Source organism: Mustelus asterias, chromosome 3 (genome assembly GCF_964213995.1).
Source record: "Mustelus asterias chromosome 3, sMusAst1.hap1.1, whole genome shotgun sequence".
Lineage (NCBI taxonomy): Eukaryota > Metazoa > Chordata > Chondrichthyes > Carcharhiniformes > Triakidae > Mustelus > Mustelus asterias.
In genome coordinates, this window is record NC_135803.1 from 86783173 (window position 1) to 86803591 (window position 20419).

The 20419-nt window shown below is 69.4% G+C and overlaps 1 protein-coding gene across 3 annotated transcripts in view; it reads left to right on the forward strand.

Annotated features, from left to right (window-relative positions):
* Positions 1-20419, forward strand: part of pfas (phosphoribosylformylglycinamidine synthase) — a 314140-nt gene that overhangs the window by 157818 nt on the left and 135903 nt on the right. For all 3 annotated transcript variants that reach the window (XM_078209284.1, XM_078209285.1, XM_078209283.1), the window contains exons 17-18: positions 139-270; positions 824-1054. In XM_078209284.1, coding sequence (XP_078065410.1) covers positions 139-270; positions 824-1054 — 363 coding nt within the window. The remainder of the gene's footprint in view (positions 1-138; positions 271-823; positions 1055-20419) is intronic.

Below are 20419 nucleotides of genomic sequence, written 5' to 3' on the forward strand. Positions count from 1 at the left end.
GTCTACTACTACTAAACTTCACACCTTTCACTGAAAGGCCAATCTAGTCCACATCCCTCACTCACACGGGTTCCACCTCATCAAATGTTGAACTGTTTTGCTGCATCACCATTAATTCTTGAATATTTGTTTGTGTAGGAGTTCACATTGAAGCATATAAAACCCAATCTCCAACCTTTGAGTCTTCCCATGAATCTGACTGTGAAGAATGCTCTAAATCGTGTACTCCGGCTGCCCTCCGTGGCAAGCAAGAGATATCTGACCAATAAGGTATGGAGAGGCCAAGGTCGGGGGGGGGGGGGGGGGGGCTTGAAATAAATTGGGCCGGAGCCAGGAAACTCATGATTGGGATAGGGCAGATTTGTTCAGTGTCACGGGGTTAGAGATCGGTAAGCTCAGATGTATAATGAGGCTCAGTTTACCCTTCCATAGGGTGAGAGATTGCAACTTGAGTAGGGGCTTGGCAAGACTGGGATCAGGGTAGATAAGGTTTATTGCTGGAGTTCAGGTTGCTACTTGGGTAAGGGTTGGTGCTGAAGAGGAGACAGGTTTGTGCAGATTTAGGGAAAGGATTGGGAGCTTGGGAATGTGTGGGTGGAAGATAGGTGAGGTTGGGGGAGGGGTGGGTAAGGCCAGGGGTGCAAGGGTGAGGGGCAAAGGAGTGGGGTGGGGGTAAGGAACAGGGTTGGGAGGGGCAAGGGACGGGGTGGGAAAGGAGCGGGGTTGAGGTAAGGAGCAGGGTTGGGGAGGCGGTGGGGGGGTGGGACCAGGGGTGGGCCTTTTGCTTGCAGTCATCATTCATCCTCACTATGTCTATTCACAGGTTGACCGTTCAGTTACAGGTCTTGTTGCCCAGCAGCAGTGTGTAGGGCCACTCCACACACCTTTAGCTGATGCTGCTGTTATCGCTCTCTCATATTTTGACACTGTGGGAGCAGCGACTGCGATCGGAGAGCAGCCAATCAAAGGTCTGATTGACCCTGGAGCCGGAGCTCGAATGGCTATTGGAGAAGCTCTAACAAACCTCGTGTTCGCGCGTGTGACTCAACTGAGAGTAAGTGAGGAAATCACAAAAACAGACACAAAGTGCTGGAAAAATTTAGCAGCTCCAGCACATCCCTGACTCACGTTGGACTGAAAAAAAAACACTTTCTCTCTCCAGAGATCCTATCAGACCTTTTGAACATTTACGCTATTTACTGTTTCCATTTTAGATTTTCAGCATCCACAGTATTTTCTTTCGATTTCAAAGAAGAAGCCATGACCCCCACAATCTCTGTTTAAACATCCCCAGCCACCAACCCATAAGTTCTCTATAAACACCCTTGACTCTCCATAAACCCCTCTCCACCCCCACCCCCCCCCCCCGCCCCCGGACCCTACACTCTCTGTAAACTCCCTCCGGACCCTACACTCTCTGTAAACTCCCCCCGGACCTTACACACTCTGTAAACTCCCCCCGGACCCTACACTCTCTGTAAACTCCCCCCGGACCCTACACTCTCTGTAAACTCCCCCCGAGGTCGACAGTCTATGTAAACTCCCACTAGACGCCACAGTCTCTGTAAACTCCCATCGCACCCCACAGTCTTTGTAAACACCCCCGACCCCCGCGCGTTCTGTAAACGCCCCGACCCCCGCGCGTTCTGTAAACGCCCCGACCCCCGGGCTCTCTGTAAACGCCCCGACCCCCGCGCGCTCTGTAAACGCCCCGACCCCCGCACGCTCTGTAAACGCCCCGACCCCCGCGCGTTCTGTAAACGCCCCGACCCCCGCGCGCTCTGTAAACGCCCCGACCCCCGCGCGTTCTGTAAACGCCCCGACCCCCGCGCGTTCTGTAAACGCCCCGACCCCCGCGCGTTCTGTAAACGCCCCGACCCCCGCGCGTTCTGTAAACGCCCCGACCCCCGCGCGTTCTGTAAACGCCCCGACCCCCGCGCGTTCTGTAAACGCCCCGACCCCCGCACGTTCTGTAAACGCCCCGACCCCCGCGCGTTCTGTAAACGCCCCGACCCCCGCGCGTTCTGTAAACGCCCCGACCCCCGCGCGTTCTGTAAACGCCCCGACCCCCGCGCGTTCTGTAAACGCCCCGACCCCCGCGCACTCTGTAAACGCCCCGACCCCCGCGCTCTCTGTCAACGCCCCGACCCCCGCGCGTTCTGTAAACGCCCCGACCCCCGCGCGTTCTGTAAACGCCCCGACCCCCGCGCGTTCTGTAAACGCCCCGACCCCCGCGCGCTCTGTAAACGCCCCGACCCCCGCGTTCTGTAAACGCCCCGACCCCCGCGCGCTCTGTAAACGCCCCGACCCCCGCGCGTTCTGTAAAAGCCCCGACCCCGCGCGCTGTGTAAACGCCCCGACCCCCGCGCGTTCTGTAAACGCCCCGACCCCCGCGCGCTGTGTAAACGCCCCGACCCCCGGGCTCTGTAAACGCCCCGACCCCCGGGCTCTGTAAACGCCCCGACCCCCGCGCGTTCTGTAAACGCCCCGACCCCCGGGCTCTGTAAACGCCCCGACCCCCGGGCTCTGTAAACGCCCCGACCCCCGCGCGTTCTGTAAACGCCCCGACCCCCGCGCGCTCTGTTACCGCCCCGACCCCCGCGCGTTCTGTAAACGCCCCGACCCCCGGGCTCTGTAAACGCCCCGACCCCCGCGCGTTCTGTTACCGCCCCGACCCCCGCGCGTTCTGTAAACGCCCCGACCCCCGCGCGTTCTGTCAACGCCCCGACCCCCGCGCGTTCTGTAAACGCCCCGACCCCCGCGCGTTCTGTAAACGCCCCGACCCCGCGCGCTGTGTAAACGCCCCGACCCCCGCGCGTTCTGTAAACGCCCCGACCCCCGCGCGTTCTGTAAACGCCCCGACCCCGCGCGCTCTGTAAACGCCCCGACCCCCGCGCGTTCTGTAAACGCCCCGACCCCCGCGCGCTCTGTTACCGCCCCGACCCCCGCGCGTTCTGTAAACGCCCCGACCCCCGCGCTCTGTAAACGCCCCGACCCCCGCGAGCTCTGTAAACGCCCCGACCCCCGCGCGCTCTGTTACCGCCCCGACCCCCGCGCGTTCTGTAAACGCCCCGACCCCCGCGCTCTGTAAATACCCCGACCCCCGCGCGTTCTGTAAACGCCCCGACCCCCGCGCTCTGTAAACGCCCCGACCCCCGCGCTCTGTAAACGCCCCGACCCCGCGCGTTCTGTCAACGCCCCGACCCCCGCGCGCTCTGTAAACGCCCCGACCCCCGCGCGCTCTGTAAACGCCCCGACCCCCGCGCGCTCTGTAAACGCCCCGACCCCCGCGCGCTCTGTAAACGCCCCGACCCCCGCGCGCTCTGTAAACGCCCCGACCCCCGCGTGTTCTGTAAAAGCCCCGACCCCCGCGCGCTCTGTAAACGCCCCGACCCCCGCGTGTTCTGTAAAAGCCCCGACCCCCGCGCGTTCTGTAAACGCCCCGACCCCCGCGCGCTCTGTAAACGCCCCGACCCCCGCGCGCTCTGTAAACGCCCCGACCCCCGCGCGCTCTGTAAACGCCCCGACCCCCGCGCGCTCTGTAAACGCCCCGACCTCCGCGCGCTCTGTAAACGCCCCGACCCCCGCGCGCTCTGTAAACGCCCCGACCCCCGCGTGTTCTGTAAAAGCCCCGACCCCCGCGCGCTCTGTAAACGCCCCGACCCCCGCGTGTTCTGTAAAAGCCCCGACCCCCGCGCGTTCTGTAAACGCCCCGACCCCCGCGCGCTCTGTAAACGCCCCGACCCCCGCGCGCTCTGTAAACGCCCCGACCCCCGCGCGCTCTGTAAACGCCCCGACCCCCGCGCGCTCTGTAAACGCCCCGACCCCCGCGCGCTCTGTAAACGCCCCGACCCCCGCGCTCTCTGTAAACGCCCCGACCCCCGCGCTCTCTGTAAACGCCCCGACCCCCGCGCTCTCTGTAAACGCCCCGACCCCCGCGCTCTCTGTAAACGCCCCGACCCCCGCGCTCTCTGTAAACGCCCCGACCCCCGCGCTCTGTAAACGCCCCGACCCCCGCGTTCTGTAAACGCCCCGACCCCCGCGTTCTCTGTAAACGCCCCGACCCCCGCGCTCTGTAAACGCCCCGACCCCCGCGTTCTCTGTAAACGCCCCGACCCCCGCGCTCTGTAAACGCCCCGACCCCCGCGCGCTCTGTAAACGCCCCGACCCCCGCGCGTTCTGTAAACGCCCCGACCCCCGCGCTCTCTGTAAACGCCCCGACCCCCGCGCTCTCTGTAAACGCCCCGACCCCCGCGCTCTCTGTAAACGCCCCGACCCCCGCGCTCTCTGTAAACGCCCCGACCCCCGCGCTCTCTGTAAACGCCCCGACCCCCGCGCTCTCTGTAAACGCCCCGACCCCCGCGCTCTGTAAACGCCCCGACCCCCGCGTTCTGTAAACGCCCCGACCCCCGCGCTCTCTGTAAACGCCCCGACCCCCGCGCTCTGTAAACGCCCCGACCCCCGCGCGTTCTGTAAACGCCCCGACCCCCGCGCGTTCTGTAAACGCCCCGACCCCCGCGCGTTCTGTAAACGCCCCGACCCCCGCGCGTTCTGTAAACGCCCCGACCCCGCGCGCTGTGTAAACGCCCCGACCCCCGGGCTCTGTAAACGCCCCGACCCCCGGGCTCTGTAAACGCCCCGACCCCCGGGCTCTGTAAACGCCCCGACCCCCGGGCTCTGTAAACGCCCCGACCCCCGCGCGTTCTGTAAACGCCCCGACCCCCGGGCTCTGTAAACGCCCCGACCCCCGGGCTCTGTAAACGCCCCGACCCCCGCGCGTTCTGTAAACGCCCCGACCCCCGCGCGCTCTGTTACCGCCCCGACCCCCGCGCGTTCTGTAAACGCCCCGACCCCCGGGCTCTGTAAACGCCCCGACCCCCGCGCGTTCTGTTACCGCCCCGACCCCCGCGCGTTCTGTAAACGCCCCGACCCCCGCGCGTTCTGTCAACGCCCCGACCCCCGCGCGTTCTGTAAACGCCCCGACCCCCGCGCGTTCTGTAAACGCCCCGACCCCGCGCGCTGTGTAAACGCCCCGACCCCCGCGCGTTCTGTAAACGCCCCGACCCCCGCGCGTTCTGTAAACGCCCCGACCCCGCGCGCTCTGTAAACGCCCCGACCCCCGCGCGTTCTGTAAACGCCCCGACCCCCGCGCGCTCTGTTACCGCCCCGACCCCCGCGCGTTCTGTAAACGCCCCGACCCCCGCGCTCTGTAAACGCCCCGACCCCCGCGCGTTCTGTAAACGCCCCGACCCCCGCGCTCTGTAAACGCCCCGACCCCCGCGAGCTCTGTAAACGCCCCGACCCCCGCGCGCTCTGTTACCGCCCCGACCCCCGCGCGTTCTGTAAACGCCCCGACCCCCGCGCTCTGTAAACGCCCCGACCCCCGCGCGTTCTGTAAACGCCCCGACCCCCGCGCTCTGTAAACGCCCCGACCCCCGCGCTCTGTAAACGCCCCGACCCCGCGCGTTCTGTCAACGCCCCGACCCCGCGCGCTCTGTAAACGCCCCGACCCCCGCGCGCTCTGTAAACGCCCCGACCCCCGCGCGCTCTGTAAACGCCCCGACCCCCGCGCGCTCTGTAAACGCCCCGACCCCCGCGTGTTCTGTAAAAGCCCCGACCCCCGCGCGCTCTGTAAACGCCCCGACCCCCGCGTGTTCTGTAAACGCCCCGACCCCCGCGCGTTCTGTAAACGCCCCGACCCCCGCGCGCTCTGTAAACGCCCCGACCCCCGCGCGCTCTGTAAACGCCCCGACCCCCGCGCGCTCTGTAAACGCCCCGACCCCCGCGCGCTCTGTAAACGCCCCGACCCCCGCGCTCTCTGTAAACGCCCCGACCCCCGCGCTCTCTGTAAACGCCCCGACCCCCGCGCTCTCTGTAAACGCCCCGACCCCCGCGCTCTCTGTAAACGCCCCGACCCCCGCGCTCTGTAAACGCCCCGACCCCCGCGTTCTGTAAACGCCCCGACCCCCGCGTTCTCTGTAAACGCCCCGACCCCCGCGCTCTGTAAACGCCCCGACCCCCGCGTTCTCTGTAAACGCCCCGACCCCCGCGCTCTGTAAACGCCCCGACCCCCGCGCGCTCTGTAAACGCCCCGACCCCCGCGCGTTCTGTAAACGCCCCGACCCCCGCGCTCTCTGTAAACGCCCCGACCCCCGCGCTCTCTCTAAACGCCCCGACCCCCGCGCTCTCTGTAAACGCCCCGACCCCCGCGCTCTCTGTAAACGCCCCGACCCCCGCGCTCTCTGTAAACGCCCCGACCCCCGCGCTCTCTGTAAACGCCCCGACCCCCGCGCTCTCTGTAAACGCCCCGACCCCCGCGCTCTCTGTAAACGCCCCGACCCCCGCGCTCTGTAAACGCCCCGACCCCGCGCGCTCTGTAAACGCCCCGACCCCCGCGTTCTGTAAACGCCCCGACCCCCGCGCTCTGTAAACGCCCCGACCCCCGCGCTCTCTGTAAACGCCCCGACCCCCGCGCTCTGTAAACGCCCCGACCCCCGCGCTCTGTAAACGCCCCGACCCCCGCGCTCTGTAAACGCCCCCGACCCCCGCGCTCTCTGTAAACGCCCCGACCCCCGCGCTCTCTGTAAACGCCCCGACCCCCGCGCTCTCTGTAAACGCCCCGACCCCCGCGCTCTGTAAACGCCCCGACCCCCGCGCGCTCTGTAAACGCCCCGACCCCCGCGTTCTGTAAACGCCCCGACCCCCGCGTTCTGTAAACGCCCCGACCCCCGCGCTCTGTAAACGCCCCGACCCCCGCGCTCTCTGTAAACGCCCCGACCCCCGCGCTCTCTGTAAACGCCCCGACCCCCGCGCTCTCTGTAACGCCCCGACCCCCGCGCTCTCTGTAAACGCCCCGACCCCCGCGCTCTCTGTAAACGCCCCGACCCCCGCGCGCTCTGTAAACGCCCCGACCCCCGCGCTCTCTGTAAACGCCCCGACCCCCGCGTTCTGTAAACGCCCCGACCCCCGCGCTCTCTGTAAACGCCCCGACCCCCGCGCTCTGTAAACGCCCCGACCCCCGTGTTCTGTAAACGCCCCGACCCCCGCGCTCTCTGTAAACGCCCCGACCCCCGCGCTCTCTGTAAACGCCCCGACCCCCGCGCTCTCTGTAAACGCCCCGACCCCCGCGCTCTCTGTAAATGCCCCGACCCCCGCGCTCTCTGTAAATGCCCCGACCCCCGCGCACTCTGTAAACGCCCCGACCCCCGCGCTCTCTGTAATTGCCCCGACCCCCGCGCACTCCGTAAACGCCCCGACCCCCGCGCTCTCTGTAAATGCCCCGACCCCCGCGCGCTCTGTAAACGCCCCGACCCCCGCGCTCTCTGTAAACGCCCCGACCCCCGCGCTCTGTAAACGCCCCGACGCCCGCGCTCTCTGTAAACGCCCCGACCCCCGCGTTCTGTAAACGCCCCGACCCCCGCGCGTTCTGTAAACGCCCCGACCCCCGCGCTCTCTGTAAACGCCCCGACCCCCGCGCGCTCTGTAAACGCCCCGACCCCCGCGCGTTCTGTAAACGCCCCGACCCCCGCGCGTTCTGTAAACGCCCCGACCCCCGCGCGTTCTGTAAACGCCCCGACCCCCGCGCGTTCTGTAAACGCCCCGACCCCCGCGCGTTCTGTAAACGCCCCGACCCCCGCGCGTTCTGTAACGCCCCGACCCCCGCGCTCTCTGTAAACGCCCCGACCCCCGCGCTCTCTGTAAACGCCCCGACCCCCGCGCTCTCTGTAAACGCCCCGACCCCCGCGCGTTCTGTAAACGCCCCGACCCCCGCGCTCTCTGTAAACGCCCCGACCCCCGCGCTCTCTGTAAACGCCCCGACCCCCCCGCGCTCTGTAAACGCCCCGACCCCCGCGCGCTCTGTAAACGCCCCGACCCCCGCGCGCTCTGTAAACGCCCCCGACCCCCGCGCGTTCTGTAAACGCCCCGACGCCCGCGCGTTCTGTAAACGCCCCGACCCCCGCGCGTTCTGTAAAAGCCCCGACCCCCGCGCGTTCTGTAAACGCCCCGACCCCCGCGCGTTCTGTAAACGCCCCGACCCCCGCGCGTTCTGTAAACGCCCCGACCCCCGCGCTCTCTGTAAACGCCCCGACCCCCGCGCTCTCTGTAAACGCCCCGACCCCTGCGCGTTCTGTAAACGCCCCGACCCCCGCGCTCTCTGTAAACGCCCCGACCCCCGCGCGTTCTGTAAACGCCCCGACCCCCGCGCTCTCTGTAAACGCCCCGACCCCTGCGCGCTCTGTAAACGCCCCGACCCCCGCGCGCTCTGTAAACGCCCTGACCCCCGGGCTCTGTAAACGCCCCGACCCCCGCGCGCTCTGTAAACGCCCCGACCCCCGCGCGCTCTGTAAACGCCCCGACCCCCGGGCTCTGTAAACGCCCCGACCCCCGCGCGTTCTGTAAACGCCCCGACCCCTGCGCGCTCTGTAAACGCCCCGACCCCCGCGCGTTCTGTAAACGCCCCGACCCCCGGGCTCTGTAAACGCCCCGACCCCCGCGCGTTCTGTAAACGCCCCGACCCCCGCGCTCTGTAAACGCCCCGACCCCCGCGCGCTCTGTAAACGCCCCGACCCCCGCGCGCTCTGTAAACGCCCCGACCCCCGCGCTCTCTGTAAACGCCCCGACCCCCGCGCTCTGTAAACGCCCCGACCCCCGCGCTCTGTAAACGCCCCGACCCCCGCGCGCTCTGTAAACGCCCCGACCCCCGCGCGCTCTGTAAACGCCCCGACCCCCGCGCGCTCTGTAAACGCCCCGACCCCCGCGCTCTCTGTAAACGCCCCGACCCCCGCGCGCTCTGTAAACGCCCCGACCCCCGCGCTCTGTAAACGCCCCGACCCCCGCGCGCTCTGTAAACGCCCCGACCCCCGCGCGCTCTGTAAACGCCCCGACCCCCGCGCGTTCTGTAAACGCCCCGGGCTCTGGAAACGCCCCGACCCCCGCGCGTTCTGTAAACGCCCCGACCCCCGCGCGTTCTGTAAACGCCCCGACCTCCGCGCGTTCTGTAAACGCCCCGACCTCCGCGCGTTCTGTAAACGCCCCGACCCCCGCGCGTTCTGTAAACGCCCCGACCCCGCGCGCTGTGTAAACGCCCCGACCCCCGGGCTCTGTAAACGCCCCGACCCCCGGGCTCTGTAAACGCCCCGACCCCCGGGCTCTGTAAACGCCCCGACCCCCGCGCGTTCTGTAAACGCCCCGACCCCCGGGCTCTGTAAACGCCCCGACCCCCGCGCGTTCTGTAAACGCCCCGACCCCCGCGCGTTCTGTAAACGCCCCGACCCCCGCGCGCTCTGTTACCGCCCCGACCCCCGCGCGTTCTGTAAACGCCCCGACCCCCGCGCGTTCTGTAAACGCCCCGACCCCCGGGCTCTGTAAACGCCCCGACCCCCGCGCGTTCTGTTACCGCCCCGACCCCCGCGCGTTCTGTAAACGCCCCGACCCCCGCGCGTTCTGTAAACGCCCCGACCCCCGCGCGTTCTGTAAACGCCCCGACCCCCGCGCGTTCTGTAAACGCCCCGACCCCCGCGCGCTGTGTAAACGCCCCGACCCCCGCGCGTTCTGTAAACGCCCCGACCCCCGCGCGTTCTGTAAACGCCCCGACCCCGCGCGCTCTGTAAACGCCCCGACCCCCGCGCGTTCTGTAAACGCCCCGACCCCCGCGCGCTCTGTTACCGCCCCGACCCCCGCGCGTTCTGAAAACGCCCCGACCCCCGCGCTCTGTAAACGCCCCGACCCCCGCGCGCTCTGTAAATGCCCCGACCCCCGCACTCTCTGTAAATGCCCCGACCCCCGTGCGCTCTGTAAACGCCCCGACCCCCGCGCGTTCTGTAAAAGCCCCGACCCCCGCGCTCTCTGTAAACGCCCCGACCCCCGCGCTCTCTGTAAACGCCCCGACCCCCGGGCTCTCTGTAAACGCCCCGACCCCCGCGCGTTCTGTAAACGCCCCGACCCCCGCGCGCTCTGTAAATGCCCCGACCCCCGCGCGTTCTGTAAACGCCCCGACCCCCGCGCGCTCTGTAAACGCCCCGACCCCCGCGCGTTCTGTAAACGCCCCGACCCCCGCGCGCTCTGTAAATGCCCCGACCCCCGCGCGTTCTGTAAACGCCCCGACCCCCGCGCTCTCTGTAAACGCCCCGACCCCCGCGCTCTCTGTAAACGCCCCGACCCCCGCGCTCTCTGTAAACGCCCCGACCCCCGCGCTCTCTGTAAACGCCCCGACCCCCGCGCTCTCTGTAAACGCCCCGACCCCCGCGCTCTCTGTAAACGCCCCGACCCCCGCGCTCTCTGTAAACGCCCCGACCCCCGCGCTCTCTGTAAACGCCCCGACCCCCGCGCTCTCTGTAAACGCCCCGACCCCCGCGCGCTTTCTGTAAACGCCCCGACCCCCGCGCTCTCTGTAAACGCCCCGACCCCCGCGCGCTCTGTAAACGCCCCGACCCCCGCGCGCTCTGTAAACGCCCCGACCCCCGCGCATTCTGTAAACGCCCCGACCCCCGCGCTCTATGTAAACGCCCCGACCCCCGCGCTCTCTGTAAACGCCCCGACCCCCGTGCGCTCTGTAAACGCCCCGACCCCCGCGCTCTGTAAACGCCCCGACCCCCGCGTGCTCTGTAAACGCCCCGACCCCCGCGCTCTCTGTAAACGCCCCGACCCCCGCGCTCTCTGTAAACGCCCCGACCCCCGCGCTCTCTGTAAACGCCCCGACCCCCGCGCTCTCTGTAAACGCCCCGACCCCCGGGCTCTCTGTAAACGCCCCGACCCCCGCGCTCTCTGTAAACGCCCCGACCCCCGCGCGCTCTGTAAACGCCCCGACCCCCGCGCTCTCTGTAAATGCCCCGACCCCCGCGCTCTCTGTAAACGCCCCGACCCCCGCGCTCTCTGTAAACGCCCCGACCCCCGCGCTCTCTGTAAACGCCCCGACCCCCGCGCTCTCTGTAAACGCCCCGACCCCCGCGCTCTCTGTAAACGCCCCGACCCCCGCGCTCTGTAAACGCCCCGACCCCCGCGTGCTCTGTAAACGCCCCGACCCCCGCGCTCTCTGTAAACGCCCCGACCCCCGCGCTCTCTGTAAACGCCCCGACCCCCGCGCTCTCTGTAAACGCCCCGACCCCCGCGCGCTCTGTAAACGCCCCGACCCCCGCGCTCTCTGTAAACGCCCCGACCCCCGCGCGCTCTGTAAACGCCCCGACCCCCGCGCTCTGTAAACGCCCCGACCCCCGCGCTCTCTGTAAACGCCCCGACCCCCGCGCTCTCTGTAAACGCCCCGACCCCCGCGCGCTCTGTAAACGCCCCGACCCCCGCGCTCTCTGTAAACGCCCCGACCCCCGCGCGCTCTGTAAACGCCCCGACCCCCGCGCTCTCTGTAAACGCCCCGACCCCCGCGCTCTCTGTAAATGCCCCGACCCCCGCGCTCTCTGTAAACGCCCCGACCCCCGCGCTCTCTGTAAATGCCCCGACCCCCGCGCTCTCTGTAAACGCCCCGACCCCCGCGCTCTCTGTAAACGCCCCGACCCCCGCGCGCTCTGTAAACGCCCCGACCCCCGCGCTCTCTGTAAACGCCCCGACCCCCGCGCGCTCTGTAAACGCCCCGACCCCCGCGCTCTCTGTAAATGCCCCGACCCCCGCGCTCTCTGTAAACGCCCCGACCCCCGCGCTCTCTGTAAACGCCCCGACCCCCGCGCTCTCTGTAAACGCCCCGACCCCCGCGCGCTCTGTAAACGCCCCGACCCCCGCGCGCACTGTAAATGCCCCGACCCCCGCGCGCTCTGTAAATGCCCCGACCCCCGCGCGCTCTGTAAACGCCCCGACCCCCGCGCGTTCTGTAAACGCCCCGACCCCCGCGCTCTGTAAACGCCCCGACCCCCGCGCGCTCTGTAAATGCCCCGACCCCCGCGCGTTCTGTAAACGCCCCGACCCCCGCGCGCTCTGTAAATGCCCCGACCCCCGCGCGTTCTGTAAACGCCCCGACCCCCGCGCGCTCTGTAAACGCCCCGACCCCCGCGCTCTCTGTAAACGCCCCGACCCCCGCGCTCTCTGTAAACGCCCCGACCCCCGCGCGCTCTGTAAACGCCCCGACCCCCGCGCTCTGTAAACGCCCCGACCCCCGCGCGCTCTGTAAACGCCCCGACCCCCGCGCTCTCTGTAAACGCCCCGACCCCCGCGCTCTGTAAACGCCCCGACCCCCGCGCTCTCTGTAAACGCCCCGACCCCCGCGCGCTCTGGAAACGCCCCGACCCCCGCGCTCTGTAAACGCCCCGACCCCCGCTCTCTGTAAACGCCCCGACCCCCGCGCGCTCTGTAAACGCCCCGACCCCCGCGCTCTGTAAACGCCCCGACCCCCGCGCGCTCTGTAAATGCCCCGACCCCCGCGCGCTCTGTAAACGCCCCGACCCCCGCGCGCTCTGTAAACGCCCCGACCCCCGCGCGCTCTGTAAACGCCCCGACCCCCGCGCGCTCTGTAAACGCCCCGACCCCCGCGCGTTCTGTAAATGCCCCGACCCCCGTGCGCTCTGTAAACGCCCCGACCCCCGCGCGTTCTGTAAATGCCCCGACCCCCGCGCGCTCTGTAAATCCCCCGACCCCCGCGCTCTCTGTAAACGCCCCGACCCCCGCGCTCTCTGTAAACGCCCCGACCCCCGCGCGCTCTGTAAACGCCCCGACCCCCGCGCTCTCTGTAAACGCCCCGACCCCCGCGCTCTGTAAATGCCCCGACCCCCGCGCGCTCTGTAAACGCCCCGACCCCCGCGCTCTCTGTAAACGCCCCGACCCCCGCGCTCTGTAAATGCCCCGACCCCCGCGCGTTCTGTAAACGCCCCGACCCCCGCGCTCTCTGTAAACGCCCCGACCCCCGCGCGCTCTGTAAATGCCCCGACCCCCGCGCTCTCTGTAAATGCCCCGACCCCCGCGCTCTCTGTAAACGCCCCGACCCCCGCGCTCTCTGTAAACGCCCCGACCCCCGCTCGCTCTGGAAATGCCCCGACCCCCGCGCTCTCTGTAAATGCCCCGACCCCCGCTCGCTCTGTAAATGCCCCGACCCCCGCGCTCTCTGTAAATGCCCCGACCCCCGCGCTCTCTGTAAATGCCCCGACCCCCGCGCTCTCTGTAAATGCCCCGACCCCCGCTCGCTCTGTAAATGCCCCGACCCCCGAGCGCTCTGTAAATGCCCCGACCCCCGCGCTCTCTGTAAATGCCCCGACCCCCGCTCGCTCTGTAAATGCCCCGACCCCCGAGCGCTCTGTAAATGCCCCGACCCCCGCGCTCTCTGTAAATGCCCCGACCCCCGCGCTCTCTGTAAATGCCCCGACCCCCGCGCTCTCTGTAAATGCCCCGACCCCCGCGCTCTCTGTAAATGCCCCGACCCCCGCGCGCTCTGGAAATGCCCCGACCCCCGCGCTCTCTGTAAATGCCCCGACCCCCGCTCGCTCTGTAAATGCCCCGACCCCCGAGCGCTCTGTAAACGCCCCGACCCCCGCGCGCTCTGTAAACGCCCCGACCCCCGCGCTCTCTGTAAACGCCCCGACCCCCGCGCTCTCTGTAAACGCCCTGACCCCCGCGCGCTCTGTAAACGCCCCGACCCCCGCGCTCTCTGTAAACGCCCCGACCCCCGCGCGCTCTGTAAACGCCCCGACCCCCGCGCGCTCTGTAAACGCCCCGACCCCCGCGCTCTCTGTAAACGCCCCGACCCCCGCGCTCTCTGTAAACGCCCCGACCCCCGCGCTCTCTGTAAATGCCCCGACCCCCGCGCGCTCTGTAAACGCCCCGACCCCCGCGCGTTCTGTAAATGCCCCGACCCCCGCGCGCTCTGTAAATGCCCCGACCCCCGCGCTCTCTGTAAACGCCCCGACCCCCGCGCTCTGTAAATGCCCCGACCCCCGCGCGTTCTGTAAACGCCCCGACCCCCGCGCGCTCTGTAAACGCCCCGACCCCCGCGCGCTCTGTAAATGCCCCGACCCCCGCGCGCTCTGTAAATGCCCCGACCCCCGCGCGCTCTGTAACGCCCCGACCCCCGCGCTCTGTAAATGCCCCGACCCCCGCGCGCTCTGTAAATGCCCCGACCCCCGCGCGCTCTGTAACGCCCCGACCCCCGCGCGCTCTGTAACGCCCCGACCCCCGCGCTCTGTAAATGCCCCGACCCCCGCGCGCTCTGTAAACGCCCCGACCCCCGCGCGCTCTGTAAACGCCCCGACCCCCGCGCTCTGTAAATGCCCCGACCCCCGCGCGCTCTGTAAATGCCCCGACCCCCGCGCTCTCTGTAAACGCCCCGACCCCCGCGCTCTGTAAATGCCCCGACCCCCGCGCGTTCTGTAAACGCCCCGACCCCCGCGCGCTCTGTAAACGCTCCGACCCCCGCGCGCTCTGTAAACGCCCCGACCCCCGCGCGCTCTGTAAATGCCCCGACCCCCGCGCGCTCTGTAACGCCCCGACCCCCGCGCGCTCTGTAACGCCCCGACCCCCGCGCTCTGTAAATGCCCCGACCCCGCGCGCTCTGTAAACGCCCCGACCCCCGCGCTCTCTGTAAACGCCCCGACCCCCGCGCTCTCTGTAAACGCCCCGACCCCCGCGCGCTCTGTAAACGCCCCGACCCCCGCGCGCTCTGTAAACGCCCCGACCCCCGCGCGCTCTGTAAACGCCCCGACCCCCGCGCGTTCTGTAAACGCCCCCGACCCCCGCGCGTTCTGTAAACGCCCCGACCCCCGCGCGCTCTGTAAACGCCCCGACCCCCGCGCGCTCTGTAAACGCCCCGACCCCCGCGCTCTCTGTAAACGCCCCGACCCCCGCGCTCTCTGTAAACGCCCCGACCCCCGCGCTCTCTGTAAACGCCCCGACCCCCGCGCTCTCTGTAAACGCCCCGACCCCCGCGCGCTCTGTAATTGCCCCGACCCCCGCGCTCTCTGTAAATGCCCCGACCCCCGCGCGCTCTGTAAACGCCCCGACCCCCCCGCGCTCTGTAAACGCCCCGACCCCCGCGCTCTCTGTAAACGCCCTGACCCCCGCGCGCTCTGTAAACGCCCCGACCCCCGCGCGCTCTGTAAATGCCCCGACCCCCGCGCGCTCTGTAAACGCCCCGACCCCCGCGCGCTCTGTAAACGCCCCGACCCCCGCGCGCTCTGTAAATGCCCCGACCCCCGCGCTCTGTAAACGCCCCGACCCCCGCGCTCTCTGTAAATGCCCCGACCCCCGCGCTCTCTGTAAATGCCCCGACCCCCGCGCTCTCTGTAAATGCCCCGACCCCCGCTCGCTCTGGAAATGCCCCGACCCCCGCGCGCTCTGTAAACGCCCCGACCCCCGCGCTCTCTGTAAACGCCCCGACCCCCGCGCTCTGTAAATGCCCCGACCCCCGCGCGTTCTGTAAACGCCCCGACCCCCGCGCTCTCTGTAAACGCCCCGACCCCCGCGCGCTCTGTAAATGCCCCGACCCCCGCGCTCTCTGTAAATGCCCCGACCCCCGCGCCCTCTGTAAACGCCCCGACCCCCGCGCTCTCTGTAAACGCCCCGACCCCCGCTCGCTCTGGAAATGCCCCGACCCCCGCGCTCTCTGTAAATGCCCCGACCCCCGCTCGCTCTGTAAATGCCCCGACCCCCGCGCTCTCTGTAAATGCCCCGACCCCCGCGCTCTCTGTAAATGCCCCGACCCCCGCTCGCTCTGGAAATGCCCCGACCCCCGCGCTCTCTGTAAATGCCCCGACCCCCGCTCGCTCTGTAAATGCCCCGACCCCCGCGCGCTCTGTAAACGCCCCGACCCCCGCGCGCTCTGTAAACGCCCCGACCCCCGCGCTCTCTGTAAACGCCCCGACCCCCGCGCTCTCTGTAAACGCCCTGACCCCCGCGCGCTCTGTAAACGCCCCGACCCCCGCGCTCTCTGTAAACGCCCCGACCCCCGCGCGCTCTGTAAACGCCCCGACCCCCGCGCGCTCTGTAAACGCCCCGACCCCCGCGCTCTCTGTAAACGCCCCGACCCCCGCGCTCTCTGTAAACGCCCCGACCCCCGCGCTCTCTGTAAACGCCCCGACCCCCGCGTTCTCTGTAAATGCCCCGACCCCCGCGCGCTCTGTAAACGCCCCGACCCCCGCGCTCTCTGTAAATGCCCCGACCCCCGCGCGCTCTGTAAACGCCCCGACCCCCGCGCGTTCTGTAAATGCCCCGACCCCCGCGCGCTCTGTAAATGCCCCGACCCCCGCGCTCTCTGTAAACGCCCCGACCCCCGCGCTCTGTAAATGCCCCGACCCCCGCGCGTTCTGTAAACGCCCCGACCCCCGCGCGCTCTGTAAATGCCCCGACCCCCGCGCGCTCTGTAACGCCCCGACCCCCGCGCGCTCTGTAACGCCCCGACCCCCGCGCGCTCTGTAAATGCCCCGACTCCCGCGCGCTCTGTAACGCCCCGACCCCCGCGCGCTCTGTAAATGCCCCGACCCCCGCGCGCTCTGTAAATGCCCCGACCCCCGCGCGCTCTGTAACGCCCCGACCCCCGCGCGTTCTGTAAACGCCCCGACCCCCGCGCGCTCTGTAACGCCCCGACCCCCGCGCTCTGTAAATGCCCCGACCCCCGCGCGCTCTGTAAACGCCCCGACCCCCGCGCGCTCTGTAAACGCCCCGACCCCCGCGCGTTCTGTAAACGCCCCGACCCCCGCGCGTTCTGTAAACGCCCCGACCCCCGCGCTCTCTGTAAACGCCCCGACCCCCGCGCTCTCTGTAAACGCCCCGACCCCCCCGCGCTCTGTAAACGCCCCGACCCCCGCGCGCTCTGTAAACGCCCCGACCCCCGCGCGCTCTGTAAACGCCCCGACCCCCGCGCGTTCTGTAAACGCCCCGACGCCCGCGCGTTCTGTAAACGCCCCGACCCCCGCGCGTTCTGTAAAAGCCCCGACCCCCGCGCGTTCTGTAAACGCCCCGACCCCCGCGCGTTCTGTAAACGCCCCGACCCCCGCGCGTTCTGTAAACGCCCCGACCCCCGCGCTCTCTGTAAACGCCCCGACCCCCGCGCTCTGTAAACGCCCCGACCCCCGCGCGTTCTGTAAACGCCCCGACCCCCGCGCTCTCTGTAAACGCCCCGACCCCCGCGCGTTCTGTAAACGCCCCGACCCCCGCGCTCTCTGTAAACGCCCCGACCCCTGCGCGCTCTGTAAACGCCCCGACCCCCGCGCGCTCTGTAAACGCCCTGACCCCCGGGCTCTGTAAACGCCCCGACCCCCGCGCGCTCTGTAAACGCCCCGACCCCCGCGCGCTCTGTAAACGCCCCGACCCCCGGGCTCTGTAAACGCCCCGACCCCCGCTCGCTCTGGAAATGCCCCGACCCCCGCGCGCTCTGTAAACGCCCCGACCCCCGCGCTCTCTGTAAACGCCCCGACCCCCGCGCTCTGTAAATGCCCCGACCCCCGCGCGTTCTGTAAACGCCCCGACCCCCGCGCTCTCTGTAAACGCCCCGACCCCCGCGCGCTCTGTAAATGCCCCGACCCCCGCGCTCTCTGTAAATGCCCCGACCCCCGCGCCCTCTGTAAACGCCCCGACCCCCGCGCTCTCTGTAAACGCCCCGACCCCCGCTCGCTCTGGAAATGCCCCGACCCCCGCGCTCTCTGTAAATGCCCCGACCCCCGCTCGCTCTGTAAATGCCCCGACCCCCGCGCTCTCTGTAAATGCCCCGACCCCCGCGCTCTCTGTAAATGCCCCGACCCCCGCTCGCTCTGGAAATGCCCCGACCCCCGCGCTCTCTGTAAATGCCCCGACCCCCGCTCGCTCTGTAAATGCCCCGACCCCCGCGCGCTCTGTAAACGCCCCGACCCCCGCGCGCTCTGTAAACGCCCCGACCCCCGCGCTCTCTGTAAACGCCCCGACCCCCGCGCTCTCTGTAAACGCCCTGACCCCCGCGCGCTCTGTAAACGCCCCGACCCCCGCGCTCTCTGTAAACGCCCCGACCCCCGCGCTCTCTGTAAACGCCCCGACCCCCGCGCGCTCTGTAAACGCCCCGACCCCCGCGCTCTCTGTAAACGCCCCGACCCCCGCGCTCTCTGTAAACGCCCCGACCCCCGCGCTCTCTGTAAACGCCCCGACCCCCGCGTTCTCTGTAAATGCCCCGACCCCCGCGCGCTCTGTAAACGCCCCGACCCCCGCGCTCTCTGTAAATGCCCCGACCCCCGCGCGCTCTGTAAACGCCCCGACCCCCGCGCGTTCTGTAAATGCCCCGACCCCCGCGCGCTCTGTAAATGCCCCGACCCCCGCGCTCTCTGTAAACGCCCCGACCCCCGCGCTCTGTAAATGCCCCGACCCCCGCGCGTTCTGTAAACGCCCCGACCCCCGCGCGCTCTGTAAATGCCCCGACCCCCGCGCGCTCTGTAACGCCCCGACCCCCGCGCGCTCTGTAACGCCCCGACCCCCGCGCGCTCTGTAAATGCCCCGACCCCCGCGCGCTCTGTAACGCCCCGACCCCCGCGCGCTCTGTAAATGCCCCGACCCCCGCGCGCTCTGTAAATGCCCCGACCCCCGCGCGCTCTGTAACGCCCCGACCCCCGCGCGTTCTGTAAACGCCCCGACCCCCGCGCGCTCTGTAACGCCCCGACCCCCGCGCTCTGTAAATGCCCCGACCCCCGCGCGCTCTGTAAACGCCCCGACCCCCGCGCGTTCTGTAAACGCCCCGACCCCCGCGCTCTCTGTAAACGCCCCGACCCCCGCGCTCTCTGTAAACGCCCCGACCCCCCCGCGCTCTGTAAACGCCCCGACCCCCGCGCGCTCTGTAAACGCCCCGACCCCCGCGCGCTCTGTAAACGCCCCGACCCCCGCGCGTTCTGTAAACGCCCCGACGCCCGCGCGTTCTGTAAACGCCCCGACCCCCGCGCGTTCTGTAAAAGCCCCGACCCCCGCGCGTTCTGTAAAAGCCCCGACCCCCGCGCGTTCTGTAAACGCCCCGACCCCCGCGCGTTCTGTAAACGCCCCGACCCCCGCGCGTTCTGTAAACGCCCCGACCCCCGCGCTCTCTGTAAACGCCCCGACCCCCGCGCTCTGTAAACGCCCCGACCCCCGCGCGTTCTGTAAACGCCCCGACCCCCGCGCTCTCTGTAAACGCCCCGACCCCCGCGCGTTCTGTAAACGCCCCGACCCCCGCGCTCTCTGTAAACGCCCCGACCCCTGCGCGCTCTGTAAACGCCCCGACCCCCGCGCGCTCTGTAAACGCCCTGACCCCCGGGCTCTGTAAACGCCCCGACCCCCGCGCGCTCTGTAAACGCCCCGACCCCCGCGCGCTCTGTAAACGCCCCGACCCCCGGGCTCTGTAAACGCCCCGACCCCCGCGCGTTCTGTAAACGCCCCGACCCCTGCGCGCTCTGTAAACGCCCCGACCCCCGCGCGTTCTGTAAACGCCCCGACCCCCGGGCTCTGTAAACGCCCCGACCCCCGCGCGTTCTGTAAACGCCCCGACCCCCGCGCTCTGTAAACGCCCCGACCCCCGCGCGCTCTGTAAACGCCCCGACCCCCGCGCGCTCTGTAAACGCCCCGACCCCCGCGCTCTCTGTAAACGCCCCGACCCCCGCGCTCTGTAAACGCCCCGACCCCCGCGCTCTGTAAACGCCCCGACCCCCGCGCGCTCTGTAAACGCCCCGACCCCCGCGCGCTCTGTAAACGCCCCGACCCCCGCGCGCTCTGTAAACGCCCCGACCCCCGCGCTCTCTGTAAACGCCCCGACCCCCGCGCGCTCTGTAAACGCCCCGACCCCCGCGCTCTGTAAACGCCCCGACCCCCGCGCGCTCTGTAAACGCCCCGACCCCCGCGCGCTCTGTAAACGCCCCGACCCCCGCGCGTTCTGTAAACGCCCCGACCCCCGGGCTCTGGAAACGCCCCGACCCCCGCGCGTTCTGTAAACGCCCCGACCCCCGCGCGTTCTGTAAACGCCCCGACCTCCGCGCGTTCTGTAAACGCCCCGACCCCCGCGCGTTCTGTAAACGCCCCGACCCCGCGCGCTGTGTAAACGCCCCGACCCCCGGGCTCTGTAAACGCCCCGACCCCCGGGCTCTGTAAACGCCCCGACCCCCGGGCTCTGTAAACGCCCCGACCCCCGCGCGTTCTGTAAACGCCCCGACCCCCGGGCTCTGTAAACGCCCCGACCCCCGCGCGTTCTGTAAACGCCCCGACCCCCGCGCGTTCTGTAAACGCCCCGACCCCCGCGCGCTCTGTTACCGCCCCGACCCCCGCGCGTTCTGTAAACGCCCCGACCCCCGCGCGTTCTGTAAACGCCCCGACCCCCGGGCTCTGTAAACGCCCCGACCCCCGCGCGTTCTGTTACCGCCCCGACCCCCGCGCGTTCTGTAAACGCCCCGACCCCCGCGCGTTCTGTAAACGCCCCGACCCCCGCGCGTTCTGTAAACGCCCCGACCCCCGCGCGTTCTGTAAACGCCCCGACCCCCGCGCGCTGTGTAAACGCCCCGACCCCCGCGCGTTCTGA